Raw genomic sequence first — 14,059 nt, forward strand, 5'->3', positions numbered from 1 at the left:
TCTCTCTTCTTCTTTTCCTTTTTTAATTTTTTTTTATTTTCTGTTATCACTAACTTCTTGGGTTCTCAACCTTTTATGCGAAGAACTAGAAATCGAGCGGTATTCATACCCGAGATCGAAAGGTTCTTACATAGAAGGAGGAGAGCGGCACAAAATAATACCGCCATGGCCAATCGCACTCTCAAAGAGTGTGCAACGCCGTCTACGGCTGAGCCACAAGCTATTATTGTGTACCCAACGGTTGAGGATGACAATTTTGAAATTAAGCATGCCCTACTTAACTTGGTGCAGCAAAACCAGTTTTCGGGATCCCCCACCAAGGATCCCAATCTTCACATCTCTATTTTCCTACGAATTAGCGGAACCATGAAGGAGAACCAAGAAGCCGTAAGACTTCATCTCTTTCCCTTTTCCTTAAGGGATAGAGCTAGAGCTTGGTTCCATTTCCTCGAAGTCGGTTCCACTTCATGGGATCAAATGAGGCAAGCATTCCTTGCCCGATTCTTTCCCCCATCCAAAATTGCTAAACTTAGGGACCAAATTACTCAGTTCAATCAAAAAGATGGGGAATCTCTCTACAATGCGTGGGAGCGTTTCAAAGAAATGCTTAGACTTTGTCCCCACCATGGTCTAGAGAGTTGGCTCATAGTCCACACCTTTTATAATGGCTTATCTTATACCACTAAGATGTCTGTTGATGCAGCTGCAGGTGGAGCTTTAATGAACAAGAACTACACGGAGGCATACGCCTTAATTGAAGACATGGCTCAGAATCATTACAAATGGACCGACGAGAGAACCATCACTAGTTCTTCAACCTCCAAAAAGGAGGCAGGTATGTATGAAGTCTCTAACTATGACCACCTTGCTTCTAAAATTGATGCATTAACGGAGAAATTTGAAAAATTCAACGTTAGTGCCATCAATTCTGCTTCTACTCCTTCTTTTTGTGAAAGCTGTGGTATAACTGGTCATGTAGGTGTTGATTGCCAACTAGGTAGTGCTATTAATGGTGTTGAGTAAATGAATTATGCTCAATACAACCAAGGGATGAGACAAAATCAAAATTTTTACAAAAATCAAAATCCATATGGACAAGTAGCACCACCTGGTTATGCAAACAACCAGAGATTCGGTCAGAAATCCAATTTGGAAATTTTGTTGGAAAATTCTATTGCCAACCAAAATAAACAACTTCAAGAACTTAAAAACCAAACCGGATTTCTGAACGATTCTCTTTCCAAGCTCAATACCAAGGTTGATTCTATCTCTACTCATTCTAAAATGCTTGAAACACAAATCTCCAAAATAGCCCAACAAGTGTCCACTCTTTCTCAAGCGTCAGGAGTCTTTCCTGGTCAAACCGAAGCCAACCCTAAAGCTCATGTTAATGTCATATCTTTTGAGGGTAGTAAGTTAGGAGATACTATTGCTAAGTTTCAAAACATCGAGAAAGAAAATGTCAAGCTTTTAGGTGAAAAAACTGTGATAGAGAGTGAGAAACTGCTTGATAAGACCCAAGCTCCCTCCCCGTTAAATATTGCTAAGCTTAAACTAGAGGGTCAATACAATAAGTTTGTCAACATTCTTAAAAGAATTTGCATTAAAATCCCATTTGCGGAAGCTTTGTCTAGGATGCCTCTATATACCAAGTTTTTAAAAGAAATTTTTTCAAAGAAAAGGGCTATAGAGCATAGTGAGACAATAACTTTGGCTAAGGACACTAGTGCAATCATCCAAAAGACACCCCCTAAGCTTAGAGATCCAGGTGGTTTTGCCATACCTTGTATGATTGGGAGTGAGACCATTGACAATGCATTGTGTGACTTAGGAGCTAGCGTTAGTTTGTTACCTTTGTCCCTCTTTAAGCGGATGGGAATAGGAGAGTTGAAATCTACCGAGATAGAGTTGAAGTTAGCTGATCGTTCTACCATGAAACCAATAGGATTTGTTGAGGACATACCTGTTAAGATAGAAGGGATATACATCCAAACTGATTTCATAGTCATTGACATTAAAGAGGACGAAGACGTCCCTATCATCCTAGGTAGACCTTTCCTAGCCACTGCGGGAGCTCTTATAGATGTTAAACTTGGTAGGATTGTCTTTCAAATGAGTGATACAATGGTTGGTTTTGAGTTGGAAAATGTTATGAAAGGCCCCGCTCTTTACTCTTGTTGCATGCTTAAAGATCATAATGTGAAAGAACGTTTTATAGCGTCATCTACAGAATATCATATCTTTGATCCATTCTATGGTCCCTTTCTAACCGTCAAGCTAATGACACTAAATGAGCGCTTCGTGGGAGGCAACCCACGCATTTATTTGCATTATTTTCCTTTATTTTAAGTGTTTTGTAGGTAATTGTCCGAGTATGATTTGAGAAAAACTAAAAAATTTGAAGCCCCCAGGACCAGAAGGTTGGCACGGCCCGTGCTAAGGCTGGCACGGCCGTGCCAGATGTTACAACACAAAAGGCAGCAAAACTCTAGAACCTTGGCACGGTCGTGCCCAACTTCTTGCCCCCTATAACCTTTAAAATTTTCTTTCTTCTTCCTCATTCACAACCACAAACCTCTTTCATCTTCAAAACTTCTCTCTAAACCTCCATAACCATCAAACCTCAAACCTTCATATCTCAATCAAAACTCCACCAAATCACTCAATTCTTTCACCCAATCAATCACAAACTTCATTCCAAACACAAACCACCAATCAAAAACAACTTTCATCCACCCAAACCCATAATTCACCAAACCCTTATCTCCATAAATCCTAACCAATCTCCACATCTAAACCCATAAACCTAACTAAAACATCAACCTCAAACCCTAAACCTTCATCCCAACCACAACCAAGGTCAAATGGCTTCAAGAAGAAGAAGTGGAAAGGAACCAGCAAGCTCTTCCGGTCCTCCCGCAAAGAAGCAAGCACAAGTTAAGAATCATGGAATCCAATTCCTAGACAACAAGCAACGGGACAGGTATAAAAATCTCATCTCTAAAACTTTGCATCCTTCTCGGTATCCTGACTCTCATACTTTAGATGTGCTAGAGCTTTTAGATGATGTTTCTAGGTTGATAGGAAAGTTAGGTCGGACTGATATGTTGAAGCCTATGCGGGGTTCATAGGAAAGTTAGGATGATGTTTCACTTATGAATTTTTGAGCTCAATTGTTTTTACCAAAGACAAGTTGAATTTTGATAACCCAAACCATAGAGTTTCTTTTTCGGTTAATGAATATTAATTATGATATGTCTCTTGTGCACTTTTGCGAAGCCTTAGGTTTTGTCAACGAGGGGTATATTCATGATCATTGGGACCCTAGCCTAAAACCAGATAACTATGACCCAGCTGACTTTTGGAAACGTATCACCGGCCTTTACAACTATGTCCCTAGAGCTAACAAAGCTAGCAACATTCACAATCCCGTACTTAGGTACCTTCATAGGGTCATGGCTTGCACTATTTGGGGTAGAACCAAGCTAGGAAACACTAGAACCGATGAGTTGTTCATGTTATGGGTAATGCTCTACAACCACCCCGTAAACACTGGCTTTTATTTGATTGATTGCCTAGACTTTGTAGGTACTAGACCAGTCGGTCGGGGAGACATAGTGGTGGGAGGCATCATTACATACATAGCTAGGTGTTTTGGTGTAGGAGAGGATGAGGGGATCAAACCAATTGAGGGAAATAATAAGCTTAACCGGGAAACCCTCATTGCTATGAATTTCATTAAACATCGTCCACCCCTCCATTACCAACTCAAGCTAAATGTACCAATCATGTTTTTCCTTCCTAACCCATCTCGGACTACCACCGAGGTGGAAGAAAATTGGTTGTATGTTGATGATGTGCAGGTTCTTGGTGAGCAAGATGATGATGAGGGAAAAGGTGCTAACTTGCACCATGAGGAACACCATGGCCATGAAGCCGGTGAGCTTAATGAAGATCAAATATGGGCATGGATTCACAATGAAATTGAAAGAATGAGCACCGAGCAACAAAGACAAGGTGTTGAAATCTCCGGAATAAGGAACGATGTTCAAAGGGGCAACCGCTTAACACAAGAAAACAATGAGATGCTCCGCCGGATGATGCAACACCTACAACTCCAAGGTCCTCCCTATGGACCTCAATAGACATTGTGAGCTTTCCTCTTCCTCTCTTCCCTTCTCTCTTCTCTCTTTCTCCCACTCTTCTTCTACTCCTTCTTCTTCTTTTTCTTCTCTTTTAATTTCTTTTTCTTTTGAATCATTGAGGACAATGCTTCCCCTAAGTGCGGGGGGGGGGGGGGGCTAATAAAGTGTCTAGAGTCGTAGTGTTTCCAAACTCCCTTGAACTTTATTCTTTTGATTTGTTTTTATAGCAAAAGGCATGGTTAATTAGCTTGTTTTAATGTAAAATATGGCATAAAATTTTTGTTTTGTCTCTTCTTTAAAGGTTGTTTCTTGTACATGAAAGTAGTTTATTGTGTTTCTTTTGTTCTTGCTATACCCATATCTTGTTTTATTGTGAAAATTCTCCAATGAGAAAAGCACCCGGTTGCAATCTTTGAGCAAGTGTATGAATAGGTATTTCAAGGAGCACGTTCTTTCTTTAGTGTTAACTTAGACCCTTTAAAGTCTTTAGAGTAAAAGTAGTATAAGTTTGTGTGGGAAATTAATCAATTGTGCTTCAATGTTATATTCTTCTTAAATTGTTAAAGTTATAATGGGGCGGGAGAATGGCACCAACATGTGGGGCAAAGGACAATCCTTAACTTCCTAATTGTGGTGGTGACTCCCTAATTTGAACTTAAAGTGAAATAAATTCATCAATGCTAGGGGGAAAGGACAATTACATCCAAAAAGACTTCCTACGCGGAGATGAAATAAAAGAAGATTTTGCAGCACTGCTTAGGGTGATTTTGAATCTAGGGGGAAAGGACAATTACATCCAAAAAGACTTCCTGTGAGGATAGATAGCCCCTAAGCATCTGCAGCCCCTTTTGTGCTTAATTGTTAATTTAATCTAATTGTAACTTAAATTCCCATCACTCTTATATGAAATGAAGAAAGGACTTTTCTCGGTTACTTTAGCATTAAGGATAGAACCTGTTCCTCATAAAATCTGTCTTATACAGGAGCAAGAAAAGGGTTGGACTGCACACACACACACACTTGAGACTTGATGTTGGGTTGAATAGGTTCACGAGGAATGTTTGAAATTGTGATTAGTGTACTTGAAACAAAACCTTTCTTTTGAGACATGTGTTTTTAATTGTGATGCCATGATTTAATCTTTTAGTTGCTGCTATGTCCATTGCCTTTTGCTTGAGGACAAGCAAAGATTCAAGTGTGGGGGAGTTTTGCTTTATTTAGTTTAGTTTTATAAAGATTTGATTTTATTTTATTGCATATTTATTTCCTTTTTGAATATTTTACTTTAAATTGCTTTTTATTTTATTTTAGGAACGAATATATGGTGGAAGGTGTCTTGGAGCAAAAGAAAGAGGACTGGAGCAAATACAGTACAAAAATACGAAGATACGAGACAAAAATATGTCTCTACCAAGTCAGAAGCTTGGCACGGCCAGTGCCAACATGTGGCACGGCCGTGCCACCCTCCAGAGCTACTTTTGCTGCTTTTCTTCAAGCCCAAGTTACCCTGTTGCAGCTTTACTGATTTACCCTTATAGTTGCTTAGTTTTTAAGTCAATTGTAAAGCTATAAATAGAGTAGCTCTCCACCATAAACATTCACCTTTGCTTAGAATATTTCAGTATTATTATTTCAATAAAGTTCCTTTCTTTTATTTCTTTCTCGCAATTTATTGTTTTCTCTCTTCTTGCCCCATGTCTACGATGAACATCAGTGAGTAGACTTCTTTGTCTTGGGATTGTTGGGAAAGTCTAATGACATAATCCAAACAAACCAAGCTTTAACCTTAATTCTATGTAATCGTAATTTCTAATTTAGATTCACCGTTTTAACATGAATTAACAATTATCAAACTCTAGAAGCGAAAGTGGAGGGTTTGATAATTGTTAATCCATCATCCCAAACATCAATTCATAAAGCGAGAGCGGAGCTTTGATGTTGGAACAAGTGAATCTATACAATAATTGCAAAGGCAGCAAAATAGTCTTTGCAATTATTGAGACACAAGTAGTTTCAATCCTTATAAGCATCTTCTAGTAATCAAGTCAGCGAAATAGGCTTGGTTACTAGAAGTAAACTCTCACCGGACTTTCATCGGAAAGGTGAGGGGCTAAAGGGAAACCGGTCTTAGGAAATTACGGTGTAAACCATAGAATTAGAAGTTAAAGTCTTGTCTAGTGAAAGATTTGTTATTATGACAACCCAATAATCCCAAGGCTCTTTATTATTATTGTTATTTACCTTCAGCAATCAAACCTCCTTCTATTAAACTTTATTCTCCTCTAATCATTATTTTAAAGTTAATTGAATTGAACAACTCCCTAGCGGAACGATACTCTTTTACTACTATTACTTCGATAGACCGTGCACTTGCGGTTTGGCCTATCAGGGTCCATTGTCACCTTTTCTCTTTTTGTTAGTAATGGAGGGTTTAGGGGCTTTAGTCGAAGGTGGTATAGAGCTCAGTTTTTTTAAAGGGTATACGATTCTTGATTCTAATGTGAAGGTGTCTCACCTCCAATATGCGGAAGATACTCTTTTATTAGGAGAGGCTTGCGTGCAGAACTTGTGGTCAATGAACACGATTCTTGGAGGAGGCGGCTTCATTCTTCAATGGAAATTGGGAAAATTGTCTTTTGTTTATTTAGGCCTTCTGATAGGGCTAATTCTAGGAAGGCTTCGACTTGGAAACCAGTGCTCGAGTTAGGAGAAAAAGGATTTAGTTATATTGTAACTAGTTCCATTTAACCAATTAAATCAATTTAAATTATATTCATATCAATTTTCTCGATTAAACCAGGAATAGAGCAACATGATGAATATTCCAGTGAGATCTACATTTACAATACACGAAATTCCAATTAGAAAAATTGGAATTAATACTTGTGCAAGTGGGCATATGACATGAAATTATGGAAGGAGATAAACTTTTACAAGGAGAAATAAGCTATTAAGAAGGAGGGATATCAACCCCGAATTGAAATTTTGGGTGCCTTGGGAGAATCAGAAAAAACAATGCTCTTTTAATACTTGAATTTTTCTTCTTACAGTCATTTATAATGTACTTGAAAATTTGCGGATAGTAGCTTATTATATATTTAGTGGAGGCATCCTAGAGGTTGCTTAAACACATGGAACCGTAGTTTAACACTTCGTTGTTGGAGGAGAACTGGGCGACAGTGTGAGTTGCATAAACTTGTGAAGATGGTAACCTGAGGCGGCTTAACAAATGATGTGGATCATTTCAAATGGTCAGAGACAACATGTTGAGTTTCATACTCTGCATTAGTGTACATATAAATGAAGTATAACTCTATTAACTAACGCTTCATCTTTAGCTAAAAAACATGAGCAATGGTTGATAATCATACTTGATTTTAATGGCCTTGTTCTTTGAAGCTTAATTGTATATGCAGCTAATTTTTAGTTGTATATTGCATACTCTTCATTAATATAATTGATTTATTTCAGCTTCCACTATCCAATATTTCACACAGAGGAATTTTTGATTCTTGCTATTTTACATGATCTACTAGTAATAACACTGAATGAAAGTAATTCTTTTTAAATCAACTAGCTCATATTAATGCAATCTACTATGAGTAAATCTTCTTGAGTGTATAACGTACTTGACCGATTCTTAAATGAATCCGATTATTAGAACAAAATAGATTCCCACAAGCAGAAAATGGAGGATGCTAGATATGAGACTGCTGCTGATGCAGAGGTCGAGCTTCTGATGAACTTGAAAAAAAATGCAGGTTGAAAGAGGAGTTATTATAAGTCACTATTTGTTTATGTTTTTCAATTGCATGCTGTTTTTAGATTTTAATATTCTAGAAATGATGTATACCTGATCATCCATCATGCATCAACACATTAGTAAACGAGCAGCCACAAATTTCTGTCCAAGAGCAAAAAAATAATTTAGTGAAAATTGAGAAAGAAGAGCAGAGGACATGGTATTTGCATTGCAAAACTTGAATTTGAGATTGTAAACTGGCCTCATTCACATGAATGTGTCTTCTCAATTCTAATAGAAAACTCAATTAATTATTCTAAATGGACGACAGTTTTTGACTTTTACATTCCCATAAAAACGAAAAATTAGAATATACATTTATTATTATATTTTGTTTCAGGATGCTACTTTCGTCTTTCGATGTATGTTTCTGTCATGAATATTGTGCCGAACGTGGATGATCATTCAAAGATTTTAAGCTGTATCCTTCTGTAAATGATATTATTTGACCTTGGAAAAGGAAAAAATTGCTGAAAAGAATTACTTTAGACAGTTGGAGTCTCATTGAAAAGGAATTGGAATCTAATGGAAAAGTAAGAATTGTCCATAGTTTTTGCTTCATCAACAAATGACCTTGGAAGAAATCTACTAATATTTGTACTTGAAGAATACTGAAAATGATGAATCAGTCCCATGTGAATGGTTTCTTTCTACCTCCTTCATATCTTCATCTAAGCAATTTTGTTCTTTCTGTAAATTTGGCTTCCTGGTTTAACTTTTCTTATTCAAGTGTATTAGAAAATGTAATTTCTCTGTTTCACCGACATAACCTTCAGATAATATGATCTAACGTCCCGAATTTGATTAGTCTAATGCACATATGATCTCAGATTATCAACTCACACTATTATACATAAAAAGAACATTACAAAATTATAAACGAAACAAGATATCTCTTTAAGAAAGCAGCTAAAAGGAAACAACAACAAAAACTACATCGAAATAACACCTGGAGTAGAAATTTCTAAAACATTAAAGTGCAAATACGGAACAAGGGAATAGGGAACTGGTCATAAACAATTGTTTTTAGATGGTCAGAACTCAAGTTAGCAAGATGATCCGTAAGAAGGAATGATAAAATCAGCGTTGAAGTGAAATTTTGGGTACCTTGAGAGAATCTGGAAAACAATGATCTTGAAATAATTGAATTTATCTTAAAATATTTGTGGTACTATCATTGATAATTCATTCATAAAACTTTGGATATTTACATATGATTACTATAGATAATAACTGCATACATTGCTTGGATAAAGCATAGTATTACTGCTCTTTTATACATAGTCATAGGTTACCATTTATGGAACAATCTTTGAAGCAATTTATGTGGACACACACTGTCATCAAAACATTCATAGATGGTAAGGAAAATAACATAAGAATATTAAACTAGTAAATCCATGTGACAGAATGTATTAGCAATGCTTTCAATATTAACACATCCCGACAATGAATAAATCCTAGATCAACACCGCATGCTTTAAAGAAAGAAATCAAAGTCATTAACAAAAAAATATGGGTCCTTAAACAGAATGAAAAAGAATAAAAAAGCTAAATGGTTGGCAGGGGATAGTGTGGTTGGTGCAATGCAGAATGCATTTTCCAACCACATGATTGAAGACACCATTGCCAAGCAATCAAACATATGTAAGTGCCAAGACAGTGGAATTACCATAAACTTGGTACAAACCATAAAGGATAAGAAACAACACCATGCTCTGATGTCTCCTCAGAAAAGTACTTCATGTTGCTATCGGTCAAACAAAACATCCCCATTGAGAAACTTGCCGGTGGATTTATTCTAGGACATGGAAAAGTAAGAGCAAAGTAGATGCTATTTCCTCTAATTAACTCTTTATTGCAATTAAGTTCATCCCTTGACATTATCATGCTCTTAAGGCAACTAACAAAAGCCACTCTATCTTCCAGCTTCACATTCTGCCACTTGATAGGGTCTTTGTCCATGTCCATCCTGTACACTTCAAAGCCGGTAACCTGAGGCAGCTTAACTAATGATGTGGATATTTTCAAACGGTCAGAGATAACTTGATGGTTTTCGGACTCTGCATTACAAAACATATAAATGAAGTATAACTCTCTTAACACTTCATCTTTAGCTAGAAAACCTGTATAATGGTTACTAATTATACTTGATTCTTGTGGCCTTATTTTTGGAAGTTCAATCAACACTTTAGCCTTTGGCGGTCCATTGTTGAGGTCTTTGAGATCATAAACCAATATTGAATCTGACGATGAGCCGATTACATATAATTTTCTACCAATAATTTCTATGTCCGTAAAATAAGTCCCTGAATCCTTATCTGACTCAACTATAGTCCATGACTTTTCAAATAGTTTATAAATTACGATGTGACAAAAATCACTCAAAAGACCCACTAAATAACAATCAGAACCATCACAATTTGGTTTGGAAGAGGCCACCATTTTTCTCACATATAACATTGCATCACCTTGGATGGAAGACGGAAAATACAACTTTGATGGTATTGTGATTCTAACATCTGTCACTGGATTCAAAAAGAAAAATTTTGTAAAACCATTTTCAGAATAATCGCTCACAATCAACCAACCTTCAACGGAGCCAACTAATTTATTAGTGAGCCCTAATAGTTGTGTTCTAAGCTGATGTACACTTTGTGTACTCAAGCTGTAAAATAACAATGATTTTTTTGATTTTAGGAAAACTAGTGGTGGTTCTGGTAAATGGCAGCAACGCTTGTTTTCAATGAAATTAGAAACTATTTTCCTACAAGAACGGCATAGTGCCTTTAATCCAAGGCAATCTTTAAGAGGCAAAAGCTTCATAATCAATTCCAACACATCGTCGGGTGGTTTTGTCAATATGTTGTTTTCTTCCATCTCATATATTTTCATTTCACTGAACCACTGCATAATCATTGAAACTTTCAAATATTAGTGTTTTTTTTTTGTTGCAAATATTAGTGTTATAAAAGAAGTATAAGTTTCTTTTGATTTCGATATAAATGGTTAATTGATGTGTCTTGAGTGACATCAAGATATAAAAAAATAAAAAATAAAAAGGAATTCCAACTACGTCGACTCTTGAAAACCTAACAATCACAAGCAGAAGTATAAATAATGTTATAGAAACTATGGAATAGACGGACACTAACCGCTTTTCTGTTACACTTATAACAAGATAATAAAATACTTTTCACAAATAAAAATTAAAGTAAGATTTTTCGTAGTGTACAATATATTGTTTCTATTGTAATTGATTGTTTCTCATAAACATACACAATGAAATCAGATTTGCACAAAGAAAAACTAGAGACGTGCACATAAACATAACACTCACACTAAATCAGCAGGGAATATGCACAAAGAAAAAAACTGATAAACCCTAACAACTATATGCCAGAAAGTAACATAAAAACTCACAAGATATAGGACGTTCGAGTAGCTCCACTATCAATCCGAAAATTCGGAATTGAATAACCCTTGATTTGCTGATTTTGAGAAACCCTTGATATATATGGTTGATACGCTTAGACTTTCACACTATATTTTCTCACACTATATTTTCTCTTTTATAAACTCTATTATAAATAAAAGAGACCCGTTTTTTTTTTTACAGAAAAAAGACCCGATTGTTTTATGCGATCCGTTAGTCATACCCCATTTTTGTTTATAAACATCCCCTTATTATTATTTTTTGACAGAACCCCTTACTATTTGTACTTAAAGTCATACCCCACTTTTGTTTATAAGCATCCCCTTATTATTTTTTACTGAACCCCCTTATTATTTGTACTTAAATCTATTTTATAGTAAATATAACGTAAAATCCTAAAATAACTATCAAATTATGTCCACTTTTTTTTATCAATGGTAAGAGGTTGGTTGATGTCGAAGGGCATGATAGGGTGGTTAGTGTTCCAAGGGAGGTGGCAAAGGTTATCCAATGATAGTGTCCTCTTTTAATAATAGAGGATTGGGGAGTATGGCGAAGAGAAGAAGGATCAAGGAGTTGGTGGCTCGTCAAAAAATTGATTTTTTTGCAATTTATGAAATAAAGAGGTAGGTTATTTCAGATGCGTTGTGTTATAGTCTTTGGGGTAATGATGATTGTGATTGGGTGTTTTATCCATCAGTGTGGAATCATGGTGGTATTATCTCGTTGTGGCGAAAGTCTACTTCAAATCTTATCTTTACGGTGGTAGGTGAAGGTTTTGTAGGAGTTTGTTTGGAATGATGTAGCCTTGAAAAAGTTATTTTATTGATAATATATATTTGAAATGTAATATTTCGGATAAGAGGAGGTTGTGGGAGAGCTTATTGGTGCTTAAGGCTACGTTTGGCGAGGAAGTTTGGTGCTTTTTAGGATATTTTAATGTGGTTAGTGGTCTGGAGGAGAGAAGGGGGGTTAATAAGGAAATGTCCTCGGCTCATATTTTGGAAATGAATCTTTTTACTATTTTATTGAGACAATTGGAGCTTGAGGATGTTAGTGCGATTTGGAGGAGGTTCACTTGGTATCATTCAAATGGTCGTGAAATGAGTTGGATTGATAGAATTCTTGTTTCAGAAGAATGAATTAATTATACTATGTTTGGGTGGAGGGTGTTTGGGTGGAGTCTCCAACCGAGGTTAGGCGGGCAGTGATGGATTATTTTTCTAATCAAGTGGCGGGCACACCGTGGTTGTGGCCCACTTTGGATAGGGTAACCTTTTCTACTTTTTTCGAGGATGGAAAGTTAGCCTTGGTGGATAATTTTACTATGTTGGAAATTGAATTGGTGGTGAAAACAATGATGGTAACTAGAGTCTGGGGCCAGATGGATTTAATTTTGCTTTCTTCAAAGAGTTTTCGTATCTTGTGAAACATGAAGTTCGGATTATGTTTGATCAATTTCATGTAAATGAGAGACTTCCACAAAGTTTTCTATCCTACTTTGTCACCTTGATCCCAAAAATGCTAAAAAGAGAAAGACCAAAAAATAAAGATTTCATTGTGCATAAAATTCATTAACTTGATTCGATTTTGATACATCAAACTCATGTTGGATTTAAAGAGATAGTGTCCTTCATCAATATGAGTATTTCATTAAGATGAATTAACCATACATTGTTAGATGTTCCACTAGTCCTTCATTTTTCAAAGGTTAAATCATCAATTACAGATAAGACCAAAAAAAAAAAATCATCAATTACAGAAAAAGATAATCACCTAAATTATAAAGTAAAAAAAATAAAATAAGAATAATGTATATAGCGTGATTCTTGACCTCAATTTTTCACCAACATTTTGAGCAACAATATTCCCTGATTTAAAATCCAAAGTTCCAAAACTTTGAATATTAGGTCCACTCGTAGCATGTTCCAATCTTCCACCATCAGAAACCAACCCTTCTTGCCAAACATGATTAACCAAACTCACGTTTTGCGGAAGTTTCAATATTGCAAAGATCATCATGCTACTATTTACATGCATCCCCGAAATATTGTAAACCGGATAACTAATATTACCCTCACGTAATATTGCATATGCTTCTATTGAAGCAGTATATGCTCTTAAACATCCATTAAAAGAATCCGGATAACCGATTAGGGCTTGCGTTCCTACCATACCCTTTGAGGTAGGGTTTATGCCCCAAGCAATCCAACTAGAATAATTTACATTATTTTTCTTAAATGCAATATCTAAAATACTAGTTGTTGGATTATAGTTCCAATGCAATGAGGATTCCAAAACATGTAAGTCTCTGCATGACGCATATTTAAGGTTGTTTGGGAAAATGTATGAGTTGCATGGTTGTGGGGTTGTAGGGTTAATAAATGATGTGAAAATTGTGAGAAAAGATAAAATATTTCGAAAGGAATCCATGGTTTAAGAAGTTATCGAATTCTTTTTGAATATTATGTTTGATTACATTTATCATATTTATAGTTTTATGTAGGTTGTTGTGACTTATTTATCTTTTCAAACGTAAGGCTAAAATTGAGTTAAAAACAAATTGTACTGTCATTATTGTTTTTATTATTGATCTAAACACAAGGAATATCCATACATTTTCCATATTCATAGGAATATATATATATATATATATATATATATATATATATATAT

The 14,059-nt window shown here is 35.7% G+C and overlaps 1 protein-coding gene, 1 non-coding gene and 1 pseudogene across 2 annotated transcripts; all 3 read right to left on the reverse strand.

Moving 5' to 3' along the window:
* Positions 1-525: 525 nt before the first annotated feature.
* Positions 526-632, reverse strand: LOC146908126 (small nucleolar RNA R71). Its single transcript, XR_015020840.1, has one exon. It is a non-coding gene; the product is annotated as a small nucleolar RNA R71 (small nucleolar RNA).
* An 8,973-nt stretch (positions 633-9,605) lies between these two features.
* LOC146908127 (uncharacterized) lies at positions 9,606-10,842 on the reverse strand. The gene has a single exon (XM_085723506.1). It carries the CDS (start codon positions 10,840-10,842, stop codon positions 9,616-9,618), a length of 1,227 nt encoding a protein of 408 aa, XP_085579632.1. The 3' UTR covers positions 9,606-9,615.
* A 2,173-nt stretch (positions 10,843-13,015) lies between these two features.
* Positions 13,016-13,816, reverse strand: LOC146908128 (cytochrome b561 and DOMON domain-containing protein At5g48750 pseudogene; annotated as a pseudogene).
* Positions 13,817-14,059: the final 243 nt, after the last annotated feature.

The sequence above is a fragment of the Medicago sativa genome, chromosome 7 (assembly GCF_051527215.1).
Source record: "Medicago sativa cultivar Bolivia chromosome 7, Bolivia_mono, whole genome shotgun sequence".
Classification (NCBI taxonomy): Eukaryota; Viridiplantae; Streptophyta; class Magnoliopsida; order Fabales; family Fabaceae; genus Medicago; species Medicago sativa.